This window comes from Primulina tabacum, chromosome 15 (assembly GCF_025594145.1).
Source record: "Primulina tabacum isolate GXHZ01 chromosome 15, ASM2559414v2, whole genome shotgun sequence".
NCBI lineage: Eukaryota > Viridiplantae > Streptophyta > Magnoliopsida > Lamiales > Gesneriaceae > Primulina > Primulina tabacum.
Window position 1 is genome coordinate 10,394,104 of NC_134564.1, and position 26,437 is coordinate 10,420,540.

General features: G+C 41.5%; 1 protein-coding gene across 1 annotated transcript; it reads left to right on the plus strand.

The window, feature by feature from the left end:
* Positions 1–4,053: 4,053 nt before the first annotated feature.
* On the plus strand, positions 4,054–26,437 carry LOC142525870 (uncharacterized). The gene is made up of 8 exons (XM_075630156.1): positions 4,054–4,642; positions 5,002–5,072; positions 5,211–5,423; positions 24,874–25,103; positions 25,158–25,228; positions 25,380–25,510; positions 25,862–26,044; positions 26,174–26,437. The coding sequence occupies exons 1-8, from the start codon at positions 4,054–4,056 to the stop codon at positions 26,435–26,437; spliced, it is 1,752 nt and encodes a 583-aa protein (XP_075486271.1).

Sequence of the window (26,437 nt, forward strand, 5' to 3'; positions counted from 1 at the left end):
AACATTGTTAAACTTATTTCAAACCCTGACATAAAGTTCACAACAATACATATGTGGAAGCTATACAATAAGACGTTCAGGTTCTTGTCGAGGTAAGGCACGTCACGAGCATCCATTGGCGAACCGGCATCCTATGTATCTTCATTACCTGATCTTGTAATACATGAGCTACGTGAGTTTATAAAACTCAAGAAGTTGACACTTATACGTATCAATATGCGTAGAAAGAACATACATATCAAATCGTGATCAACAATGAATCTTTAAACCATGTCATACTATATAATATATTCATGTTCATTTTTTGTACTTGAGCCTCATTAGTTGACCTGTACTACTGTGCTTGCTTTATTATATAGCTACTACTGTGTTGGACGTCAGGGAGCACCTTTGAAAACCCCACGCCCCATGAACATATATTGGCCATAGGTTTGGTGAACTTAAAACCAATCATTATGTCAACAAGCTCGTATATCATATAAAAATCAGTCATTTCCTTTTTCTTTCATGTTCATGTTCATGACATAGCACCCATCTTCAATATTCATGAATTTCTTTCATATTTAATACATAACAATGGAATATGGTGCTATGTTTTCATCAATAAACATACTAACAATGTACATGTATCAATAAACAATGGGAAGCATTTGAAATTCATAATATTACTCATGTATTACTTCAAGAACATGCCAACTTACAGTCCAAGCGTAAGAACACTGGTTTAAGACGATGTCTCTCGTTCTTTTGCTGTCAAATATATCAATAGTTCAGTTACTATGTCTATACTAGGTGAAATTTACTCATCTACATGTATAACAACCAAAAGAGATGAAAACTTACATCCTTAAGAAGTTCTTGTGATGGAGAACTAAGTTCTTAATTCAAAATGAAGAAGAAAAGAATGAAATGAGCTTTTGGAGGAATATTTATCGAAGTTCTCTCGAGTTCCTTGCTGTTAAGGAGTCGAGAAGTGAATGAAACTGCTTAAAAAAATCGATACTTATCTTTTCTTATGCAAGGAGGCGCTCAGGCGGACATTTCTTACCGCCCGGGCGCGGAACTCTCGGCCCAAACTCTAAAAAAATGTTCACTGGCGCTCGGGCGGACATTTTCTACAGCTCAGGCGTGGAACTCTCGGGAAAAGTACTGAACTTGCAATATATCGTCACTCGGGCGATCATATCTTACCGCTCGAGCGCCAAGCATTCTGCCCTGTGCACTGTTTTATCAAAGATCGCTCCAGAAACTTTTCTTCATTTCATAATCTGAAAAAGTGGTAAATATGAAAGTTGTATCTCTATGTCTTGGTTTGAATCTCCAATTGGTTTCATGTCATTTGGAGTCTGAGTAAAAGTTATGCTCAATCTACCAAAATGTGTCATTGTAGGAATAACGATGCACACGACACACTTCGGGGCGGTTTTGGATTGTCTACCACAATGATTTGGACAAAACCCGAAATATGAAAGTTGTATCCTTATATCTTAGCTTTCTAATGGTTTTTTCCTCACCCAATTTGGATCAATATCCAAAGCATTATGCTAAAACACGTAAACTGCCATATTTTCATCTCATTTCCTACCAACTTCCATTACACTACTTTTACCTTCACATCTTACTATCACTATTGAGACACATATTCATTTTCAATACAATATGAACAATCTAGAAATCATATTCATTCTCAATACCGATATCTCAATCAATATGAAAAACATCATGAGCTAAATAACTACATAATAAATGACATAAACGCATTATTATCATTTGTACGAGTAACCGGGCAATACATTACCCTTATAAATTGTTCTTTAAATAGGGTAGTGATATGTGTCATTTTTATGTATTTTATTGCATTAGTTTTGTGTGTGTTTGCATTGTGCATGCGTACATTTCGTTTACATTTTGTTCGTTTTAGAATAAGCATGTGCATTTGATCCTTTCTCACTTGTACGTGATGAATTTGCAGGTAAATTGACCGGAAATCTAAAATCGGGACAAAAATGTGCCAACGAAGAGGACAATGGGCAGAAAGGTTGGCGCCCGGACGGTAGAATTTTACCGCTCGGGCGCGGAGATGTTAAATGTTAAGCTAAACTCCAGAGGATGTGGCTCTCGGGATGAAGAATCTTACCGCCCGAGTGCGAGTGCCGCACTTGATGAGCAACTTACAGAGAAGTTGGCGCTCGGGCGATAGAACTTTACCGCTTAGAGCGCCACTTAAATTTGGTAAGATTGTGTGGCCGATTTCTTCCCTTAATTTCTGAAGAAAGAGGGATATGGAAGGGATTTGGACGATTCAGTAGGGGGATTTCATTACCTAGTAGCCACCACAAGCCTTGGAGAGGATTTTTGCGCTTGGATTGAAGATTTCGAGAATTCTGGGCACTGTTCTTCGCAGATCTCATCACATCTTGTATTTCGAGTTTATTTTGTCCTATTAAAACATTGTTTTACTTAGTTTAATTATGTTGTCGAATAGATAATTTTCATTTTTGTTGGGATTTAAGGAGATCCTACTTCGAAACCGATTTAGTTAATTCATATTTCGATTTTTGGTTTATTCTTGATTATGCTATTGTGTTGTTAGAGCGTAGCTAACTTTAATAACAAATTTTATATCGCGAGTGAGTTCGAGAGAATAGCTATGATAGGAACGAGTAGCATAGTCTGTGTATTTAAAACTTACATAGACATATGAAATTGGATACGCGCCGATAGTCATAGTCTGGTAGGGAGAAAACTAGGGGATTTCATAGATCGATATGCGATTCACTCTTGATAAATAATTAAATAAATTTAATTATTTCATTGAGTAGTGTTAGTTTGGCATAGTTCGAGATGACATTTTCAATTAAATAGGAAATCATGTCGGAAGCATAGATCAATATAGAATGAATTAAGTAAATAACGAGGGGTAGGTGAACTGAAATTCCCAACAAATTTATTTTTAATTGAATTCTAATTAATCATTCTAGATTATATATCGCATCATTTAATTCTTAAATTTTATCTTTGATTTTTTATTTAATTGCAGTAGTAGAAAACAATTATCCAAATTTCGTTGCTAAAGATTTAATAACTGAAAATAATAATTGCCAAATACAGTCTTCAGTGGAACGATACTCGTACTCGAGTACATTATATTATAACTTGACAACGAGCACTTGCGATTATTTCGAGTTTGAATATTATTAATTTTGACCAAGATTTTTACAGAGCAAGTTTTTCTCGATAAAATTTTTGGTGCCGTTGCTGGGGACTGTTAATCCACAATTTTATTTTCAATTATTTACTTTAGCATTCCTTATTTTAATTTGTTTGACACCTTTGATTTATTTGCAGTTATCTCTCTCGTGCATGCCAAGGTCTCTAGAGTCTGAACTAGTGATATTCGATCCCGAGATTGAAAGAACATTACGCAGAAGAAGGAAACAACAGAGGCTTAGAGACATGATGAACATGAACGAACGTGAGGAAGAGCATCACGAAGATCTAAGGGTTGAAGAGCCAAGGCGCATACCCATGCTTGAATATGCACGACCTTCGCTTGATGGAGCACGTCCAAGCATAGTGCGACCAACTGTCAGGGCGAATCAGTTTGAGATCAAACCAGCCATAATCCAAATGATCCAGAACACTTTCCAATTCAGGAGAAATGTGCTAGATGATCCAAACACTCACATCGCCGACTTCTTAGAAATTTGCGACACTTTTAAATTTAATGGAGTTTTTCTGACGATGTGGTTAGACTACGTTTATTTCCGTTCTCTTTGCGTGACAAAGCTAAATCTTGGTTGAATTGTTTGCCTGTAGGTTCCATCATAACTTGGGAAGATATGGCGAAGGCATTCCTCTTGAAACATTTTCCTCCATCAAAAACCATGAAGCTGCGAGCGGACATAAACACCTTCTCTCAATTTGAGCAGGAATCACTCTACGAGGCTTGGGAGCGCTACAAAGACTTATTGTGAAGATACCCACATCATTAGTTGCCTCTTGGTTTAGTTGTCCAAACTTTACTATGGTTTAATTTCCTCTAACCGTACCATGATAGATGTTGCGGCCTGTGGAAATCTGTTGAGGAAAACGGCTGAAGAAGGGTATGAGTTACTGGAGGAGATGGCTGTTAGCAGCTATCACCCTCAATATGAGAGGAACAATCAGAGAAGGAATGCAGGAGTACACCAGGTAACTGATTTTTCTGCTGTCACGACACAATTAGAAGCACTTAACAGGAAAATAGACAGCTTGAACATAAAGGGGACAGCGATGCACCAGCAAGAGATATTCTGTGAAAAATGCAAAGGCGAACACTATATTAAGGACTGTCGAGACAATGGTCCTTTCTATGTGAATGAGGAGGCACCAGTGAATCAAGTGGGGCGTCCGAGTAATGATCTTTATTCGAATATATACAACCTTGGATGGAGGCAACACCCCAACTTCTCATGGGGTGGTCAAAGCAGTCAGAATCGACCCCAAGGAGGACAGCAGTATAATAAGCAACCGATGTATCGACCTGAGCCTCGAGATGAGAAGTCTAATTTAGAGCAAATGATGTCCAAGTTCATCTCACCCACCGAGACTAGACTGCAGAACCATGATGCATCAATAAAGGGCTTGGAGAATCAGATAGGTTAGTTGGCTAAAATGATCACTAGCAGAGAACCGGGCACCTTGCCGAGCAACACGGAAACTAACCCGAAAGAGCAAGTGAAATCCATAGCGTTGAGGAGCGGAAAAGTGCTTGAACAAGAAGAGAAAGAGAAATAAGATCAAAGAGAGGGAGCGGATGACACATCCATAGGTAAGTATTCTAAATCTACACCCGTACCCACTGCACAATCTAAAATTGTTATCCCTCCACCTTTCCCTTTGGCATTAAAAAAGGCAAAACTTTTGGTAAGTTCTTATGAGTATTTAAGAAATTGCACATTAATATTCCCTTTGCTGATGTCCTGATGCAAATGCTAAGCTATGCTAAATTTTTTAAAGACATCTTAGCTAATAAGTGGAAGTTGGAGGATCGCATGACGATAAACTTGAATGAGAATTGCTCTGTATTGGTATAAAATAAGAACCCACCGAAACTAAAAGACCCAGGGAGTTTTTCTATTCCTTGAATGATTGGTGATATTCTTTTTCATAAAGCTTTGTGTGATCTTGGTGCGAGTATTAATCTTATGCCTTTATCTGTATTCAAGAAACTCAGATTGGGAGAGCCCAAGAAACTCGGATTGGGAGAGCCTAAGCTAACAAGGATGTCCATGCAACTAGCAGACAGATCTGTCAAATACTCGCGAGGAGTCATAGAGGACGTCCTGGTGAAGGTGGACAAATTTATATTTCCTGCAGATTTTGTAGTACTTGACATGGAGGAAGACATGGAGATGCCCTTGATTTTTGGGAGATCATTTGTAACGCCCTCGAGATATCATAAAATAACAGCGGAAATTGAAATAATTTACTTAGAGGAAAGAAGGATTTAAAAATTCTCTTGACATGAATACATTTTCAAAATATATACAATCAAAAGTTTATACATGATCAATAAAGTGTTGCATCAAAATACAAAATATCATTTTTGATCATGTCAAAATGTTAACAAAATATTTTTCTTCCTTCCATCTCTTCTGTGCATATGACCTCGGCTCCAATCAACGTCTCGGCTCGTCACTCTTATCTGCATCACATAAAATAACTGGAATGATTATAAAACTCAGCAAGTGGAACTCTTACATAACAATGTATACATATCATACTCTGTAAAACATGGCTTTGAAATCATTAAATACCATCTAACTCTTAAAACATGAATAACATAGTATAACATGACAATAACGATGGTATTTCTCTTTTCTCTGGTGGATTGATATCTAAACAGTATCTCTGTCTCTGTACCTATATCCCATCGATATAAATCGAATACTCTGTTGGGATATAAGCCTATGGTCGTTGATCAACTAATTGCATGCAATATCTGACTATCTATTTATCAATCCAATAAATCATTTGAACTCTTTCTTGGACATTAAATCAAACACTTTGAAGACTTTCTCTTTTGCATTCCCTTTGACATAATTGAAACATACAAATGCCTATAATATACAACAAAGTGTATTAATACATAACATGAATCAAGTGGAAGGGAATAACATGTTAAACCATTGAAATACAATACATATAATTCATGTGAGCACAAGAAAAAAATTTCACTTACAACCAATGGAAACCTTGATTCTAATCTCTTGGTACAAATCCTACAACAATAAACCATGTATTGAATCATCAACAACTTAATAATCACAAACCCATACTATAAAACCCATAAAATCAACACAATCAAACATTCCATAATTTCCCAAAAACCATAATCCAAGAATAACTAAACCCACAATATTACCTTAGCTCCTTGAACCCACAATGATCTTGTTCTCACTTCAAACACCCAACAAGAAGCTTGAATCAAAGGAACAAAAACAAGAAATGAGAACCTAGCTTCCCTTTGAGCTGAAGAACCGATAGGAGTGGGAAAAAACGAGGGAAATGAGGGCAAACTCTTCTATTATATCACTTAAAACTCCATAACATGACTTTACTGTTCACGCACCGCGGGTGCGCTACTCCTCTTACCGCGGGTGCGCTAGGCTTACTGAACCACTTCCGAAAATCCAAAGGAACGACCGCATGTGCGCTGCTTATTGGACCACGAGTGCGCTGGAGATTCTGCCCAAACACCACAGGTGAACTGCATAATGGATCGCGGGTGCACGCTCCTCTGTAGCCAACAATATACTCTTTGCAACTAAAAATCGAATCACAACGTCGCTTCTCCTCATAATTTGGCAACACTTTCAACAAGAAAGTTACACCTCTATGTCTTATCTAACCATTTCAATTGGCCTCATACCAATTGACTCAACATACAAATTATCACGAATTTAATCGTAACGACGCTCCCATATAACTACACAACATCTAAAATCAACAATACTAGAAATCATCAATTGAAATTCTTAACATCTAAACTATACTTAGACTTGACCAAATAGTCCATCAACATTAGAAATCTTAAACCGTACCGTTCACCAAGTTGGATATTACAATCTCCCCTCCTTAAAGAAATTTTGCCCCCGAAATTGACGTCACTACGCAAACAACTCAGGATACTTACCTTTCATCTCATCCTCTGGTTCCCACGTGGCTTCTTCAATCAATTGATTCATCCAAAGGACTTTAACAATGCCGATCTCTTTGTTTCTCAATACTTTAACTTTGTGATCCAGAATCTGAACTGGAAACTCTTGGTACGTCAAACTCGGCATCAAATCCAATGGCTCGTGACGAAGAACATGTGAAGGATTCGCAATATAGTTCCTGAGCATGGAGACATGAAAAAAATTATGAACTCTATCAAGATCTGGTGGTAAGGCTAACCTGTAAGCTCGATCACCAACTCTGTCCAATATCTCAAATGGGCCAATAACCTTGGACTCAACTTTCCTTTTTGCCAAACCGCATCACACCTTTAAAAGGTGCAATATTCAAGAACACGTGATCGCCAACCTTAAACTGCAACGGCCTTCGTCTTACACCAGCATAACTCTTCTGTCTTGACTGTGCTGTCTTCATCCTTCCTTGAATAACAGCAACAACATCAGCTGTCTGTTGGACCAACTCTGGACCCAATATCTTTCTCTCACCAATCTCGTCCCAATATAAGGGGGATCTACATTTTCTGCCATAAAGTGCTTCATACGATTCCATGCCAATCGTCGCTTGGTAACTATTATTGTACGTGAACTCAACCAGAGGCAATTTAGAATCCCAACTACGAGGATAGTCGATAGTACAAGCTCTGAGCATATCCTCCAAAATCTGAATAACTCTCTCTGATTGACCGTCGCTCTGGGGATGATATGATGTACTGAATGCTAATCGTGTACCAAAGGCTCTGTGTAAACTCTTCCATAACTCTGAAGTAAATCCAGGGTCACGATCAGACACGATCGACACAGGAACACCATGAAGTCTGACAATCTCTGCTATGTAATCTTCGGCATACTGGTTCATGGAATACAGTTGTCTTGACTGGGAGAAAATGCGCTAACTTGTTTTACCGATCAACGATAACCCAAATAGAGTTATAGCCTTTCTGCGTTCTAGGAAGACCAATCACGAAATCCATCGTAATGTGCTCCCATTTCCATTGAGGAATCGACAATGACTGCAATGTCCCAGCAGGTTTCAGGTGTTCGATTTTCACCTGCTGAAAAGTTAAACACTGAGAAATAAACATGGCAATATCCTTCTTCATACCTGGCCACCATAGAGTCTTCGAAGATCCTGATACAGCTTAGTACTACCTGGATGTATCGAGTATGGCACGGTATGTGCCTCTGTCAAGACGTCTCGCCAAATATCATCACCAGTATGAATACATATACGGCCTCTGAATGTCATCAAACCATCTTTATTCATCCCAAACTCTGAATTACCTCTCTCTTTTGCTCTGGCTCTCATCTCTGTCAATTGAACATCATTGGCCTGCTCTCTACGGATTCTATCCGTCAATGTAGCCTGAATGACCAACACTGAAAAACGAGCAACAGTTCCTGGTACTACCAAAGTTATCCCTTCTTGTTGCAACTCTAACAACAACGGTTTCTGGATTATAGAACTCAAAGATGAACTCGACTTACAGCTCAATGCATCCGCTACAACATTCGCCTTCCCAGGGTGATAACTAATCGTCACATCATAATCTTTGACAAGCTCTAACCACCGTCTCTGTTGCATATTGAGTTGTTTATGAGAAAACAAATACCTTAAAATCTTGTGGTCCGTGAAAATTTCACACTTTTCGCCATATAAATAGTGTCTCCAGATTTTCAAGGCGAATACCACAGCTACCAGTTCCAAATCATGCGTAGGATAATTTTTCTCGTAGTCTTTCAACTGACGAGAAGCGTAAGCTATAACCTTTCCACGTTGCATCAGCACTGCACCGAGGCCCTTCTTCGACGCATCGGTATAAACAACAAAGTCTTCTATACCACTGAGCAATGCAAGTACCGGAGCTGTCGTCAACCTATCTTTCAACTCTTGGAATCCACTTTGGCATTCATTGGACCATTCAAACTTCACAGTCTTCCTTATCGTATTGGTTAACGGCAGGGCAATTTTGGAAAAGTCTGAAATAAAACGACGATATTAACCCGTCAAACCAAGAAAACTGCGTACCTATGATACAGTGGTAGGGATAGGCAACTTCTGTATCGCCTCTATTTTTACTGGATCAACAGCTAAACTATCCTTCGAGACAACATGGCCTAAGAAAGAAATCTGCTCCAACCAGAACTCACATTTCTTCAACTTAGCATACAGCTTCTTCTCTCTCAATAACTGAAGAACAACTCTGAGGTGCTCTGCGTGAAGCTCTCTGGTCTTGGAATAAATCAATATATCATCAATGAAAACAATGACAAAGCTATCCAAATACGGCTTGAACACCCGGTTCATAAGATCCATGAAGACTGAAGGAGCATTAGTCAGACCGAATGACATAACAAGAAACTCGTAATGACCATACCTGGTTCGGAACGCCGTCTTAGGGATATCAGACTCCCTAACTTTCAACTGATAATAGCCAGATCGCAGATCAATCTTCGAAAACACTGTAGCCCCTTGCAGTTGATCAAAAAGGTCGTCTATTCGTGGCAACAGATATTTATTCTTAATCATCACTTTGTTGATTTCCCTGTAATCAATGCACAACCGCGAAGACCCGTCTTTCTTCTTGAAGAAAAGAACCGGAGCTCCCCAAGGCGAAGAACTCGGCCGTATAAAACCTTTATCTAATAGATCCTGCAACTGCGTCTTCAATTCTTTCATCTCTGTCGGGGCCATTCTGTACGGAGCTTTGGAAATATGAACCGTCCCCGGAACTAGATCTATCACAAACTCTACATCTCTGTCCGGCAGTAAACCCGGCACATCATCCTCAAATACATCAGGGAACTCTCTCACAACATTAATATCATCAATATTCAACCTCACAATTCTATCCATATTCACAATCGAAGCCAAAAACCCATCACAACCTCTAAACAACAACTTCTTAGCCTCAAGACATGAAATAAAAGGAAGGACCAGCGAAGTACCTGCCACTGGCGAGCATACCTTCCTTATTATCATCATCTGCAAATTTCACCGTCTTGGCAACACAATCAATCACTGCACGGTAAGTTGATAGCCAATCCATGCCAAGTATAATATCAAACGCAACCATTGGAATAACAATCAAATCGGCATAAACCACTTGCTCATCAATTTGAACAGAACACGCATACATGATAGACGTCGGGCATAACACATCCTCAGAAGGCAATAATACAACATTAAACTGGAGGGGAAGAACAGAAGGAACTAGACCCAAAGATCTCAAAAATAGTTCAGACATAAAAGAATGAGTAGCACCTGTATCAATCAATGTCGTAGCTACTCTGCCTGAAATTAAGATAGTGTTAGAGATCACAGAAGAATCAGGATTAATACCTTCCTTCGTCATGGTGAAGATGCGACCCTGCACCTTCTCTTTACTCGATCCTCTCGGACAATCCTTGGCGATATGGCCTGCAGTACCACATCGGTAGCACGTATGAGTACCAAACCTGCACTCACCCCTATGATGCCTACTGCACTTGGGACACAATGGCTTTTCCGGATCAAATGGGAATGTCGGTTCTTTAGAACTCGTCTATACCTTGCCTTTCCCCTTGTAACTGCCTTTTCCTCTTTGGCTCGAACCTTGACCTCTTTGAGCAATAGCCTGCTGTCTCGCCTGTCTCTCTCTAGCAATGTCCTTCCCATCTTGTTTAGCTAACAATGCTTTAGCCACGATCTCTTTAAATGTCACCGCCTTAGACATATTGATGTCCCTCCTGATCTCTGCTCGAAGTCCTCTAATAAAATGAGCACCCTTGTCTTTGTCATTCAAGGAAATACATGGGGCAAACAAACAGCCTTCCTCAAACTTCAAAATATACTCGTCAACATTCATACTTCCCTGTCGAAGCTCTAAAAACTCAGTCACCTTCCGAGCTCGAAGTGCATCCGGGAAATACTTGTCGTAGAAAAGATCCATGAAATCTTGCCACTTCAATGCCGGAACATCAACACTTACCTTGGTGGAATTCCACCAAATACGTGCAGCTTTAACGAACATGAATACTGCACAACCAACTCTGTCCTTGTCTTCATACTTGAGATGATCAAATATCGCCTCAAGTGCTTTAATCCACTCTACAGCCACCAATGGATCGGTGCTTCCTGCAAACTCAGGCGGATCCATCCTCTTAAAAGCAGTAAAGATCCCATCATTTCCAACTGCTTGACCCACTTGGCCTCTCCCTTGGCCTCTACCCTGACCTGAACCTTGAAAACGGAGCAACTGTTGAATCTGTTCACTTTGAACCTTGGCTTGCTCTTTCAGTAATTTGTCGAACTCATCGAAAACTCTTGATGAGGAGCTATCCTCACCCTCTGAAATCTTTCTTTTAGGAGGCATTAAAATCCTACAATGTGCTCACATAATACATATCAACAATTTACAATAAATAGATGTAGGAGAAGACATACCCTGACTGTTGAAAGTAGACGAAGTCATATGCATTGGTCCGAAGAACGTTGCTCTGATACCACTAAATGTAACGCCCTCGACTTATATCATAAAATAACAGTGGAAATTGAAATAATTTACTTAGAGGCAAGAAGGATTTAAAAATTCTATTGACATGAATACATTTTCAAAATATATACAATCAAAATTTTATACATGATCAATAAAGTGTTGCATCAAAATACAAAATATCATGTTTGATCATGTCAAAATGTTAACAAAATATCTTTCTTATTTCCATCTTTTGTATGCATATGACCTCGGCTCCAATCAACGTCCCGGCTCGTCACTCTTATCTGCATCACATGAAATAACTGGAATGAGTATAAAACTCAGCAAGTGGAACTCTTACATAACAATGTATACATATTATACTCTGTAAAACATGGCTTTGAAATCATTAAATACCATCTAACTCTTAAAACATGAATAACATAGTATAACATGACAATAACGATGGTATTTCTCTTTTCTCTGGTGGATTGATATCTAAACAGTATCTCTGTCTCTGTACCTATATCCCATCGATATAAATCGAATACTCTGTTGGGATATAAGCCTATGGTCGTTGATCAACTAATTGCATGCAATATCTGACTATCTATTTATCAATCCAATAAATCATTTGAACTCTCTCTTGGACATTAAATCAAACACTTTGAAGACTTTCTGTTTTGCATTCCCTTTGACATAATTGAGACATACAATTGCCTCGAATATACAACAAAGTGTATCAATACATAACATGAATCAAGTGGAAGGGAATAGCATGTTAAAACCATTGAAATACAATACATATAATTCATGTGATCACAGGAAAAGAATTTCACTTACAACCAATGGAAACCTTGATTCTAATCTCTCGGTACAAATCCTAACACAATAAATCATGTATTGAATCATCAACAACTTAATAATCACAAACCCATACTACAAAACCCATAAAATCAACACAATCAAACATTCCATAATTTCCCAAACACCATAATCCAAGAATAACTAAACCCACAATATTACCTTAGCTCCTTGAACCCACAATGATCTTGTTCTCACTTCAAATACCCAACAAGAAGCTTTAATCAAAGGAACAAAAACAAGAAATGAGAACCCTAGCTTCCCTTTGAGCTGAAGAACCAATAGGAGTGGGAAATAATGAGGGAAATGAGGGGAAACTCTTCTATTATATAACTTAAAACTCCAAAACACGAATTTACTGTTCACGCACCGCGGGTGTGCTAGGCTTACTGAACCACTTCCAAAAATCCAAAGGAACGACCGCAGGTGCGCTGCTTATTGGACCCCGGGTGCGCTGGAGGTTCTGCCAAACACCGCGGGTGCACTGCATAATGGACCGCGGGTGCACTCTCCTCTGTAGCCAGCAATATACTCTTTGCAACTAAAAATCGAATCGCAACGTCGCTTCTCCTCATAATTTGGCAACACTTTCAACAAGAAAGTTACATCTCTATGTCTTATCTAACCATTCCAGTTGGCCTCATACCAATTGACTCAACATACAAATTATCATGAATTTAATCGTAATGACGCTACCATATAACTACACAACATCTAAAATCAACAATACTAGAAATCATCAATCGAAATTCTTAACATCTAAACTATACTTAGACTTGACCAAATAGTCCATCAACATAAGAAATCTTAAACCGTACCGTTCACCAAGCTTGGTGTAGAACCTGTAAATCAGTAGACGTATAAGCCATGCATAATTCTAGGTTTTCTTAGATTTAATTGACTTCATTGCATGATTATTTTAATTGCATTTGTTTGAAGTTAATTATTTCATTATTTCAGTTCAGTAGATTGATTTTTAGCATTTCAGTATTTTCAGTGAGGCCGGACCGGAGTTGGAATTTTGAGATAGAATTTAAGATTCGAGAAATATTTCCAGAAGTTAATTTAGCTAGCAACCAAGTTCATTTAAGTTAGAAAGGGAGGTTTGAGGATTTAATTTAATTATTTGAGGTGATTAAGAAATGAACTCATTTAAGTTATTAAATTAAGGGGTTAGCTCACTAAATTATTTAAAGGATTAGTAAGGCTTTCAAGGATTATTAGTTGACTAGATAATCAACATTCCCCTTTATTTTATTATGCATTTTTCGGCCACCCTTAGTGCTAGAGGATTCATTTTCCAACTCATCAACTTTGACCAATTCTTTGCAGGTAATTAGTAGGATAATTCTAGGATTTTTGGGAGCACAATTTAATTAATTAATGGACATATCCTAGACTAGAAAATAAGCAAAATTTCGGCCACTACCTCCTAGAAGCATCCACCAACTCATTTGATATCAATTCAAAATTTAAAATTCAAAGGGGAGTGGACTTGGTCTTGATTCTTCCTTATATTGTGCACCCTTCTCCTCACCCCTCATAACCATTTTTCCCCCCTCTCCTTTTCAAAAATTCAGAGTGAATCCACACTCATTTTCAGTAGAAAAATCGTGAGGTACCTAGCCAAAAAGAAGAGAGAAAAATCGAGAGCAAGGTAAGGTAGAAAAGAGAAGCGCTCCACCTCCTCCGTGCCGCGTCGTCGTTGTTTCGTTCGTTTCCTTTCAAAACGAAACCAGGCATGTCTAGATTTCTTTCAAACCTCAATCAAGTCATATTATCATTTATTTTTCAGTACATGATCATGTTTATTCAAATAAAAATCGAGATCCAAGTCAAAACATTTTGAAACCACACATGCAGAATTTTCGATTTCCTTGGCAAGCTTCACGGTTTCTTTTGTTTTGTGAGTTTCAGGTATTGGATCGACTCCAGGCTCCCAAGGCGGCTTATATACATGTAGTAGGATGCATTAGGACCATGTTGGTCCATTCAAACCAGCCCCATGCTTGCTGGAAATTCAGAATGACAGCAAGTCCCCATAGGTGCAGAAATGTTGTTCGAAAAATTCAGTTTGTTGTCATGGAGGAAGGATCTGATCTTGGCTGCCCCAAGGGCCTATAGCCATGGTTGGATCACTTCCCTAGCATTTCTAAGACGTGAATAAGTTGTCCTTTTGGTGGCTTGGTCCATGGTTCATCGCTTTTTAATCAAAACGTCACAACAGCCCCTATACCCCTTCGGCTACTTCGGTTGGACAGCTTTTGGTTTCGTTTCTTTTGTTACTTGGTATGGATCTTGGTTGGCCTATGGCCCTTAGCCACGGTTCATATCATGCTCCTAGATTTCTAGATCGTGCCATGGTCAATCAAATGGCCACTGGAACGACGCAAGACATCGATCATAGCATAAACACTACACACGCATTCAAGATGCTCTCGGTTGGACCCTTCGGTTAAGATTTGGTGTGATGCGGATTGTGGCTGGCCTATGGCCCTTAGCCATGGTTCAAATCATTCCTTGGGATGTTGGTAAGAGTCTCTGGTCGGTGGTTCACGCCCCTGATGGCCGATAGTCTCGAAACCAACGCAAGTCTTGTAGTTGCGCAGCTGCTGGAAATTACAGCAAGTTTCTGTGTCGGTTCAGAGGCTCGTTCGAGTTCTTGGTTGGCTTTTAGCCCATGGCCTTGGACTGGACAGTGCCTCATTGAGTTAGGAAGGTCATGTTTTTGACCGTTTGTCATTTGGATCATTTTTGAGGTCGTACGAGAATTTACGGTGCAATGTGCCAAATTGACTCTCGAAAGAGCGTTTCGTGTTTTGGCCTCCATTCCACCTAGATTTCGACCCTATCATTTTAGGAACATTATTTTATGATTTTTCAGCGTATTTTAATCATGACTATACGTCGGTTCAATGTCGGTTCAGGTTGGCTCGGAGTCATGATTAAATGAGAAGTCATTAGGCGTCATAGTCGCATCTTTTGAACGTAAATTGCATCGTTGGTCAAGTTTAAGCTATTGCATAATTTTCATGGCATAGTTAGGTTGCAGCGAGCCTGGGAACGATCCAATCCAATCCAGTTGGTAAAAATTACAGGAATTTTCATTACGCCAGTTAATTATTTTACGTGCATTAAATAGAAAATGATTATTTTTGAGATTTATGCGATATGGCTTGTGGTTCATTCACTATGTGGGAGTGTTATTTTATACGGTCGCCAGTGACCGATCAGTTCAGTATGGTACCACCCGGTCACCAGTGACCGGCCAGCTCAGTTCAGTTTCAGCCTCCCCGGTAGCCAGTTACCGATCAGTTCAGCTTAGTGCAGTGGCCACAGGCGTAAAACATAATCTCAACAGAAAATTTTACCAGATATTTCAGTACAGGCTCCAAGGAGCAAATATTTTTACAGTGATTTTCAGTTCAGTTATGCACGTATTATAATTGCTCAGTACAGATTATTTTCAGTATGCCTCAGGACAGGATATGTTAACTCATGCATATTTTAATTCAGATTTTTACTCGTTACCTGTGATATATGCATGCTGAGTCTTTAGGCTCACTAGACTTGATTGTTGTAGGTACTGATGAGGCCAGGGCCGAGGGCGGGGACCAGTGAGCCAGCTTAGGTCGGCAGTAGTGGCACCCGAGGACCTCAGAGCAGCAGTTGTTATTTTTTTTACGCAAACAATTTTATCAGTCGTTGGATATTTTTAAATCGTTGTGGTTGGCAAAACTTTAATTTTCTTCCGCTGCAATATTTTGAAATATGGAACTTGATTCACCAGTGATTTTTATGAATGAGGCCATTTAAGTTCTTTTAAAAAGAAAATTTTTAATTTTCCGCAACTTTTCAAGAAAGGAGTTTTAGGCCCCTCACAGTTGGTATCAGAGCCGACCTCTCTTAGTACGGTGTGGTTCGGGGACGAACCAAGCGGAAGCTGGTGGGCATGTGAGGCCCGGGGCCGAAGAGGGCGGGGGGTGATCGCCGCTGCCATCAGTTGCACGGACAATGAGCGGCTCCTGGCAGGCTTCTAGGTGAAGGGAACATGAATGAACCGAACCCACACGGGAATGAGAGGGATTCCGAGACTGTTCAATGTAATGGACTGTACAGTTGAAGAGGGCTTAAAAGATTTGATTTGTACTACTCATATCACGAAGGTGCATCTTCTTTTCGGTAGCTCATCACATAAGAACTCCAAAGTTAAGCGTGCTTGACTTGGGGCAATTTTGGGATGGGTGACCTCCTGGGAAGTTTCCCAGGGTACATGTGAGTGAGGACATAAGCACGCTGGAAAGACTCGTCGTGGTACAGTGAGGACAGTCGTCGAATCTGGGGCGTTACAAGTGGTATCAGAGCCAGGTTCTGTATAGGGTTTCACTACTACTGACCGCGAGAAGCTCACGAAGCCACGCCTTTGGTCTGTAAGTTTTTCAGTTCAGCATTTTGTTCAGCATTTTAGTTAAAGCATGAATTAGTTTGTCAGCATGCTTCCAGATTTTCAGTATTTCAGAGTTCATTTAAAATAAATTATGGAATTATGCATGTTAGTTACGTATGGGTTATGTTGGAACAGTATGCCCCCTAGACGCATTTTAGAGCGCAACAGAGAGGAGGAGCCTCGCCGAGAGGACAGGGAGGAACGTTGACCGGAGGGAGACCTACCACCTCCTCCACCGCCCCCACCGGACATGAATGCCCAGATGTTAGCTGGGATGGCACAGTTCTTCGCACAGTTTGCGGGGGGCAATACCGCAGCCGTAGCCGCAGCCGCAGCCAGGCCGACAGGGCCCGAGGCTGTTTATGAGCGATTCATGAAGATGCGCCCGAAGGAATTCTCTGGGACATCTGACCCCATGGTTGCCGAGGGATGGATCAAATCCCTCGAGGTTATCTTTGAGTTCATGGAGCTGGGAGACGCAGACCGAGTCCGGTGTGCCACCTACCTGTTCACTGGAGACGCCCGCTTATGGTGGGAAGGAGCTTCGGTAGCCCTGACCTTGGCTACACTTTCTTGGACCCGCTTTTCGGAGGTTTTCTACTCCAAGTATTTTGCTGAGGAGGTTCGCACCAGGCTGACCACCGAGTTCATGAGCCTGAGACAGGGGGATATGACGGTTACGGATTTCATCCGTAAGTTCGAGAGGGGCTGTCACTTTGTGCCCCTGATCGCGAATGATGCCAGAGCCAAGCTGATGCACTTCCTGGTGGGTTTACGGCCGATCTTGCGCCGGGATGTTAGGGTATCTGACCCTGCTACTTATGAGGTTGCCGTCTCCAAGGCCTTAGCCGCAGAGCAGGATCTGCGGGATATCGAGAGGGATCGCCAGGGCAAGCGCCCAGTCCAGGCACCGCACCGCCCTCCTCCTCATCAGCATCAGCAGCAGAATAAGAGGCCTTTTCATGGACCGCCCAGGAACCGAGGCCAGCAGCAGCAGCAGCAGCAGCAGCGGGGACGCCCAGCCCCGAGGACTCAGGAGCACCCAGTTTGTCCAAGGTGCTCACGTCGCCATCCTGGAGCATGTATGGCTGGCTCAGGAAAGTGTTTTAAGTGTGGCAGTCCAGACCACATGTTGCTGCAGTGCCCTCAGAGGAATCTGCCTACCCAAGGCAGAGTTTTTGCTCTCCATGCCGCGGAAACCAACGCGGAGACTATGTTGTTGACAGGGAGAATTTTTATATCTGGTTCCGCTACCAAGGCCTTGATAGATTCAGGGGCCACTCACTCGTTTTTTTTCGGAGGTCTTTGCAAACTTTCTCAAGATCCAGACCATTGGGCTAGATACAGCCTTTTCAGTAGTGTTGCCGTCAGGCGAGGAGATGGCAGCCACCAATGTTATCCGAGATATAGACCTTGAGCTGCACGGTAATCTTGTTTATGCGGATCTGATCGTGCTACCGATGCCGGAATTTGACATCATCCTAGGGGTGGACTGGCTATTGAGGAACAGAGTGTTGATAGACTTCCAGCGGAGATCCATTCTTGTCCGACCGCCTGGAATGGAGCAGTTCTTATTTGAGCCGGACATGTACTTTACTTTACCGCGCATTATTCCTTATGTTCAGGCTAGGAAACTCATGCATAGAGGGTGTCGGGCATTTCTAGCAACCTTTTTATCTATCCCCGAGGAACCCAGCCAGTCAGCCTCAGATGTTCCGATAGTTAGAGATTTCTTAGACGTTTTTTTCCCGAAGACGTCTTTGGTATGCCACCAGAGAGAGAGGTGGAGTTTTCCATTGAGCTTATGCCAGGTACGGCTCCGATATCCAAAGCGCCGTACCGTCTAGCACCGACAGAGATGGCAGAGCTTAAGAAGCACATCCAGGAACTTCTCGACAAGGAGTTCATTCGCCCGAGCTTTTCTCCATGGGGCGCGCCAGTCTTATTCGTGAAAAAGAAAGATGGCACGATGAGGCTTTGCATTGACTACCGGGAGTTGAACAGGGTTACAGTGAAGAATAAATACCCACTGCCGAGGATTGAGGATCTGTTTGACCAGTTGCAGGGGGCTTCGATTTTCTCCAAGATAGATCTGCGTTCAGGTTATCACCAGTTGAGGGTGAGAGGTGCTGATGTTTCGAAGACAGCTTTCAGGACTCGTTATGGTCACTACGAGTTCCTTGTGATGCCGTTCGGTCTGACGAATGTGCCAGCGATCTTCATGGATCTCATGAATCGCGTATTTCAGCCGTACCTCGACCAGTTTGTGATAGTGTTCATAGATGACATTCTCGTCTACTCCAAGAGTCGGGAGGAGCACAGCAGGCATCTGACCACAGTGTTGCAGACATTGCAGAAGCACAAATTATTCGCAAAGTTCAGTAAGTGCGAATTCTGGTTAGAGAAGGTGGCGTTCTTGGGCCACATTGTTTCTAGCAGTGGTATTGAGGTAGACCCCGCCAAAGTTGCAGCAGTCAGAGATTGGGTTGTGCCTCAGAATGCATTAGAGATCCGCAGTTTTCTTGGGCTAGCAGGATATTACAGGAAGTTCATTCAGGGATTCTCATCCATCGCCGTTCTACTCACAGCACTGACCAAGAAAAATGTGAAGTTTGTGTGGAGCGAGGAGTGTCAGAAGAGCTTCGATACTTTGAAGCGAGCTCTTATTTCAGCACCAGTTTTGGCCATGCCATCAGGGCCCGGCGAGTTTGTCCTTTATACCGATGCTTCGAAGCTTGGTTTAGGTGCAGTTTTGATGCAGCATGGGAGAGTGATAGCGTATGCTTCTCGACAGCTGAAAATCCACGAGAAGAATTACCCTACCCATGATTTGGAGTTAGCGGCCGTAGTTTTTGCTTTGAAGATTTGGAGGCACTATCTGTATGGAGAGAAGTGCCAGATCTTTACCGACCATAAGAGCCTCAAGTATTTCTTTACGCAGAAGGAGCTGAACATGCGTCAGAGGCGTTGGTTGGAGCTTGTGAAAGACTACGATTGTGACATTAGCTACCACCCGGGTAAAGCTAATGTAGTTGCGGATGCTTTGAGCAGGAAAGTCGCAGTGATGGCTCATTTGACGATGCAGAAACCTCTTCAGATTGAGATGCAGAAGTTTGATCTTGAGACTTATCCTCGAGGTAGAGTTCCTCGTTTATCTACCTTGACTATCCAGTCCTCTCTTATTGACCGTATTCGCAGCGGTCAGGCAGCAGATGAGCAGTTGGCACAGTGGAAGAAGAGAGATGAAGCCAAGGGCAGTGTTTTGTATACATTCAGCGACGGTATTGTGAGATACCGAGATAGGATAAGGGTTCCCAGCAGTGATTCTATCCGAGCAGACATCTTATCAATGGCCCATACGTCCCCGTACTCCATTCACCCTGGGAGTACGAAGATGTACAAAGATCTGCAGCTATTGTATTGGTGGCCAGGGATGAAGAAGGACATCAGGCGTTTTGTATCCGAGTGCCTGACTTGCCAGTTAGTGAAGGCCGAGCATCAGAGACCAGCAGGTTTGCTCAAGCCTCTTCCTATTCCCGAGTGGAAGTGGGAGAACATTACCATGGACTTTGTGACCGGATTGCCGAGGTCAGCCAGAGGATCGAATGCCATCTGGGTGATTGTAGATTGTCTTACCAAATCAGCGCACTTCTTGCCTATTAAGACGACTTTCACCATGGTTCAGTATGCAGAGCTGTATATCCGAGAGATAGTCCGACTCCATGGTATTCCAGTTTCTATCGTATCCGACAGGGATCCCAGATTCACTTCCTCGTTTTGGAAGAGTTTGCATTCGACTTTGGGTACGAAGTTGCTGTTTAGCACAGCTTTCCATCCGCAGACGGATAGGCAGTCAGAGCGAGTTATTCAGGTTTTGGAGGATCTTCTTCGCGCTTGCGTCATTGATTTCTCTGGGAGTTGGGAGTCGAACTTACCATTGGTAGAGTTCACCTATAACAACAGTTTCCAGTCGTCTATAGGTATGGCTCCGTATGAGGCGCTGTATGGCCGCAAGTGTAGATCTCCTGTTCATTGGGATGAAGTAGGAGAGAGAGCAGAGTTGGGTCCAGAGATTGTTCAGCAGGCAGCAGATGTAGTAGTCAAAATCCGTGATAGAATGAGGACTGCTCAGAGTCGACAGAAGAGTTATGCCGATCAGCGGAGGAGAGAGTTAGAGTTTGCAGTGAGCGATCATGTCTTCGTGAAAGTGGCACCTATGAAGGGTGTCATGAGATTTGGCAAGAAAGGGAAGCTCAGTCCGAGATACATTGGACCGTTTGAGATCCTTGACAGAGTTGGGACGCTAGCGTATCGTGTGGCTCTTCCGCCGAATCTGGCCGGAGTACACAATGTCTTTCACGTCTCCATGCTGAGGAAGTATATGGCAAATCTTTCGCATGTGCTGAATTTCGAGCCGTTGCAGCTTACTCCGAACTTATCTTATGAGGAGAGACCCGTGCAGATCCTAGACAGACAGGAGAAGAAACTTCGGAACAAGTTGGTTAAGAGAGTCAAAGTCAAATGGCTCAACCATTCAGAGGAGGAAGCTACGTGGGAGTCTGAGCCGGAGATGAGAAGTCGATACCCTGAGTTATTCGGTGAGTTCTAATTTCGAGGACGAAATTTATTTAAGGGGGGGAGGATTGTAGAACCCGTAAATCAGTAGACGTATAAGCCATGCATAATTCTAGGTTTTCTTAAATTTAATTGACTTCATTGCATGATTATTTTAAATGCATTTGTTTGAAGTTAATTATTTCATTATTTCAGTTCAGTAGATTGATTTTTAGCATTTCAGTATTTTCAGTGAGGCCGGACCGGAGTTGGAGTTTTGAGATAGAATTTAAGATTCGAGAAATATTTCCAGAAGTTAATTTAGCTAGCAACCAAGTTCATTTAAGTTAGAAAGGGAGGTTTGAGGATTTAATTTAATTATTTGAGGTGATTAAGAAATGAACTCATTTAAGTTATTAAATTAAGGGGTTAGCTCACTAAATTATTTAAAGGATTAGTAAGGCTTTCAAGGATTATTAGTTGACTAGATAATCAACATTCTCCTTTATTTTATTATGCATTTTTCGGCCACCCTTAGTGCTAGAGGATTCATTTTCCAACTCATCAACTTTGACCAATTCTTTGCATGTAATTAGTAGGATAATTCTAGGATTTTTGGGAGCACAATTTAATTAATTAATGGACATATCCTAGACTAGAAAATAAGCAAAATTTCGGCCACTACCTCCTAGAAGCATCCACCAACTCATTTGATATCAATTCAAAATTTAAAATTCAAAGGGGAGTGGACTTGGTCTTGATTCTTCCTTATATTGTGCACCCTTCTCCTCACCCCTCATAACCATTTTTCCCCCCTCTCCTTTTCGAAAATTCAGAGTGAATCCACACTCATTTTCAGTAGAAAAATCGTGAGGTACCTAGCCAAAAAGAAGAGAGAAAAATCGAGAGCAAGGTAAGGTAGAAAAGAGAAGCGCTCCACCTCCTCCGTGCCGCGTCGTCGTTGTTTCGTTCGTTTCCTTTCAAAACGAAACCAGGCATGTCTAGATTTCTTTCAAACCTCAATCAAGTCATATTATCATTTATTTTTCAGTACATGATCATGTTTATTCAAGTAAAAGTCGAGATCCAAGTCAAAACATTTTGAAACCACACATGCAGAATTTTCGATTTCCTTGGCAAGCTTCACGGTTTCTTTTGTTTTGTGAGTTTCAGGTATTGGATCGACTCCAGGCTCCCAAGGCGGCTTATATACATGTAGTAGGATGCATTAAGACCATGTTGGTCCATTCAAACCAGCCCCATGCTTGCTGGAAATTCAGAATGACAGCAAGTCCCCATAGGTGCAGAAATGTTGTTCGAAAAATTCAGTTTGTTGTCATGGAGGAAGGATCTGATCTTGGCTGCCCCAAGGGCCTATAGCCATGGTTGGATCACTTCACTAGCATGTCTAAGACGTGACTAAGTTGCCCTTTTGGTGGCTTGGTCCATGGTTCATCGGTTTTTAATCAAAACGTCACAACAGCCCCTATACCCCTTCGGCTACTTCGGTTGGACAGCTTTTGGTTTCGTTTCTTTTGTTGCTTGGTATGGATCTTGGTTGGCCTATGGCCCTTAGCCACGGTTCATATCATGCTCCTAGATGTCTAGATCGTGCCATGGTCAATCAAATGGCCACTGGAACGACGCAAGACATCGATCATAGCATAAACACTACACACGCATTCAAGATGCTCTCGGTTGGACCCTTCGGTTAAGATTTGGTGTGATGCGGATTGCGGCTGGCCTATGGCCCTTAGCCATGGTTCAAATCATTCCTTGGGATGTTGGTAAGAGTCTCTGGTCGGTGGTTCACGCCCCTAATGGCCGATAGTCTCGAAACCAACGCAAGTCTTGTAGTTGCGCAGCTGCTGGAAATTACAGCAAGTTGCTGTGTCGGTTCAGAGGCTCGTTCGAGTTCTTGGTTGGCTTTTAGCCCATGGCCTTGGACTGGACAGTGCCTCATTGAGTTAGGAAGGTCATGTTTTTGACCGTTTGTCATTTGGATCATTTTTGAGGTCGTACGAGAATTTACGGTGCAATGTGCCAAATTGACTCTCGAAAGAGCGTTTCGTGTTTTGGCCTCCATTCCACCTAGATTTCGACCATATCATTTTAGGAACATTATTTTATAATTTTTCAGCGTATTTTAATCATGACTATACGTCGGTTCAGTGTCGGTTCAGGTTGGCTCGGAGTCATGATTAAATGCGAAGTCATTAGGCGTCATAGTCGCATCTTTTGAACGTAAATTGCATCGTTGGTCAAGTTTAAGCTATTGCATAATTTTCATGGCATAGTTAGGTTGCAGCGAGCCTGGGAACGATCCAATCCAATCCAGTTGGTAAAAATTACAGGAATTTTCATTACGCCAGTTAATTATTTTACGTGCATTAAATAGAAAATGATTATTTTTGAGATTTATGCGATATGGCTTGTGGTTCATTCACTATGTGGGAGTGTTATTTTATACGGTCGCCAGTGACCGATCAGTTCAGTATGGTACCACCCGGTCACCAGTGACCGGCCAGCTCAGTTCAGTTTCAGCCTCCCCGGTAGCCAGTACCGATCAGTTCAGCTTAGTGCAGTGGCCACAGGCGTAAAACATAATCATAACAGAAAATTTTACCAGATATTTCAGTACAGGCTCCAAGGAGCAAATATTTTTACAGTGATTTTCAGTTCAGTTATGCACGTATTATAATTGCTCAGTACAGATTATTTTCAGTATGCCTCAGGACAGGATATGTTAACTCATGCATATTTTAATTCAGATTTTTACTCGTTACCTGTGATATATGCATGCTGAGTCTTTAGGCTCACTAGACTTGATTGTTGTAGGTACTGATGAGGCCAGGGCCGAGGGCGGGGACCAGTGAGCCAGCTTAGGTCGGCAGTAGTGGCACCCGAGGACCTCAGAGCAGCAGTTGTTATTTTTTTTCCGCAAACAATTTTATCAGTCGTTGGATATTTTTAAATCGTTGTGGTTGGCAAAACTTTAATTTTCTTCCGCTGCAATATTTTGAAATATGGAACTTGATTCACCAGTGATTTTTATGAATGAGGCCATTTAAGTTCTTTTAAAAAGAAAATTTTTAATTTTCCGCAACTTTTCAAGAAAGGAGTTTTAGGCCCCTCACACTTGGATATTACACCATTCCTTGTGACTGGAAAGGCCCTGATTGATGTTCAAGAAGGGAAGTTGAGATTGAGATTGAGAGTGGGCGAGGAAGAAATTACTTTTGACGTCTTTAATGCTCTTAAGCAAACACTGCACACTGATGAATGTTTTAGAATTGATGTGGTGGATTCACTTGTGTGTAATTTTGTGTAGGATGCTATGAGGGACCCATTGGAAGCCACCCTCATAACTGAATTGAAGGAGGATGACTTGAACGAGGAAAAAACTGACATAGTGGCATACTTTAATGCCAACCATCCATGGAGAAAGCCAACGAGGATGAAACTGGAGGATTTGGGAGAGCGAAGAGATTTGACCCCTCCAAAGTCAAGTATAGAGGAACCACTGACGCTTGAGCTGAAGCCATTTCATCCACAACTAAAGTACGTATACCTAGGTGAGAATATATAACACTTTACCTGTCATTATTTCTGCAGCTTTGACAGATGCTATGGAGGAATAATTGTTGCAAGTTCTCAAAGAGCACAAAAAGTCATTTGCCTGGAAGGTGGCAGACATCAAGGGAATAAGTCCATCAATCTGCATGCACAAAATGTTGATGGAAGAAAAGTACTCACCCCTCGTGCAACCTCAAAGACGACTCAATCCAAAGATGCAAGATGTAGTGAAGTCTGAAACTATCAAGCTTCTCGATGCAGGTATTATCTATCCTATTTCAGATAGTGCATGGGTAAGTCCTGTCCAGTGTGTGCCTAAGAAAGGTGGGATTACGGTGATCACTAATGAAAAGAACGAACTTATTCCCACGAGGACTGTTACGGGGTGGAGAGTGTGTATTGATTATAGAAAGTTGAATAATGCCACCTGTAAGGACCACTTTCCCCTTCCCTTTATTGATCAGATGTTGGAGAGACTAGCGAGGCATGAGTTTTACTTTTTCCTAGATAGGTATTCGGGGTATAATCAAATTACTATTGCACCTGAGGACCAAGAGAAAACGACTTTCACTTTTCCTTATGGAACTTTTGCTTTCCGCTGTATGCCTTTTGGTCTTTGTAATGCCCCTGCTACATTTCAGCGCTGCATGACTACTATATTCCATGATATGATTGAAACCTTTCTTGAAATATTTATGGATGACTTTTCTATCTTTGGTGCAACGTTTGATGACTGTTTGCAGAATCTGAGCTCCTTGTTGAGGAGGTGCGAGGAGACGAACCTGGTGCTGAATTGGGAAAAGTGCCACTTCATGGTACAAGAGATAATTGTCCTAGGGCACAAGATTTCGGAACAAGGGATTGAGGTGGACAAAGCTAAAGCGGAAGTCATCAAAAACCTACCACCATCAGCTTCAATAAAGGGAGTTAGAAGTTTTCTAGGCCACGCCGGTTTTTATCGGCGTTTTATCAAAGATTTTTCTAAAATTGTCAAACCTCTATCTTCTTTACTTGTGAAAGATGTGCCTTTTGATTTTATTTCTGACTATTTGCAGGCATATGAGAACCTGAAGGAGCGCTTGGTTACAGATCCTATGTTGGTGGCACCAGATTGGGATCTACCTTTTGAGGTAATGTGCGACGCCAGTGATACTGCTGTTGGTGCTGTCCTGGGCCAAAGGTTGAACAAGGTATTTCACACTATATACTATGCAAGTAAGACTCTAGATGAAGCACAATTAAATTATGCCACCACTGAAAAAGAGTTACTTGCAGTAGTATTTGCACTTGACAAGTTCCATTCATACCTTGTTTTGTAG

What these genes read in the sequence shown, in the direction of transcription:
- LOC142525870 (XM_075630156.1), top strand. Translation starts at nt 4,054, where the DNA reads ATGATAGATGTTGCGGCCTGTGGAAATCTGTTGAGGAAAACGGCTGAA. An exon ending in TGATTTTTGGGAGATCATTT is followed by an intron (nt 5,424 to 24,873) that starts GTAACGCCCTCG and finishes AATTTTGTGTAG; the next exon opens with GATGCTATGAGGGACCCATT. An exon ending in CCATTTCATCCACAACTAAA is followed by an intron (nt 25,104 to 25,157) that starts GTACGTATACCT and finishes TTATTTCTGCAG; the next exon opens with CTTTGACAGATGCTATGGAG.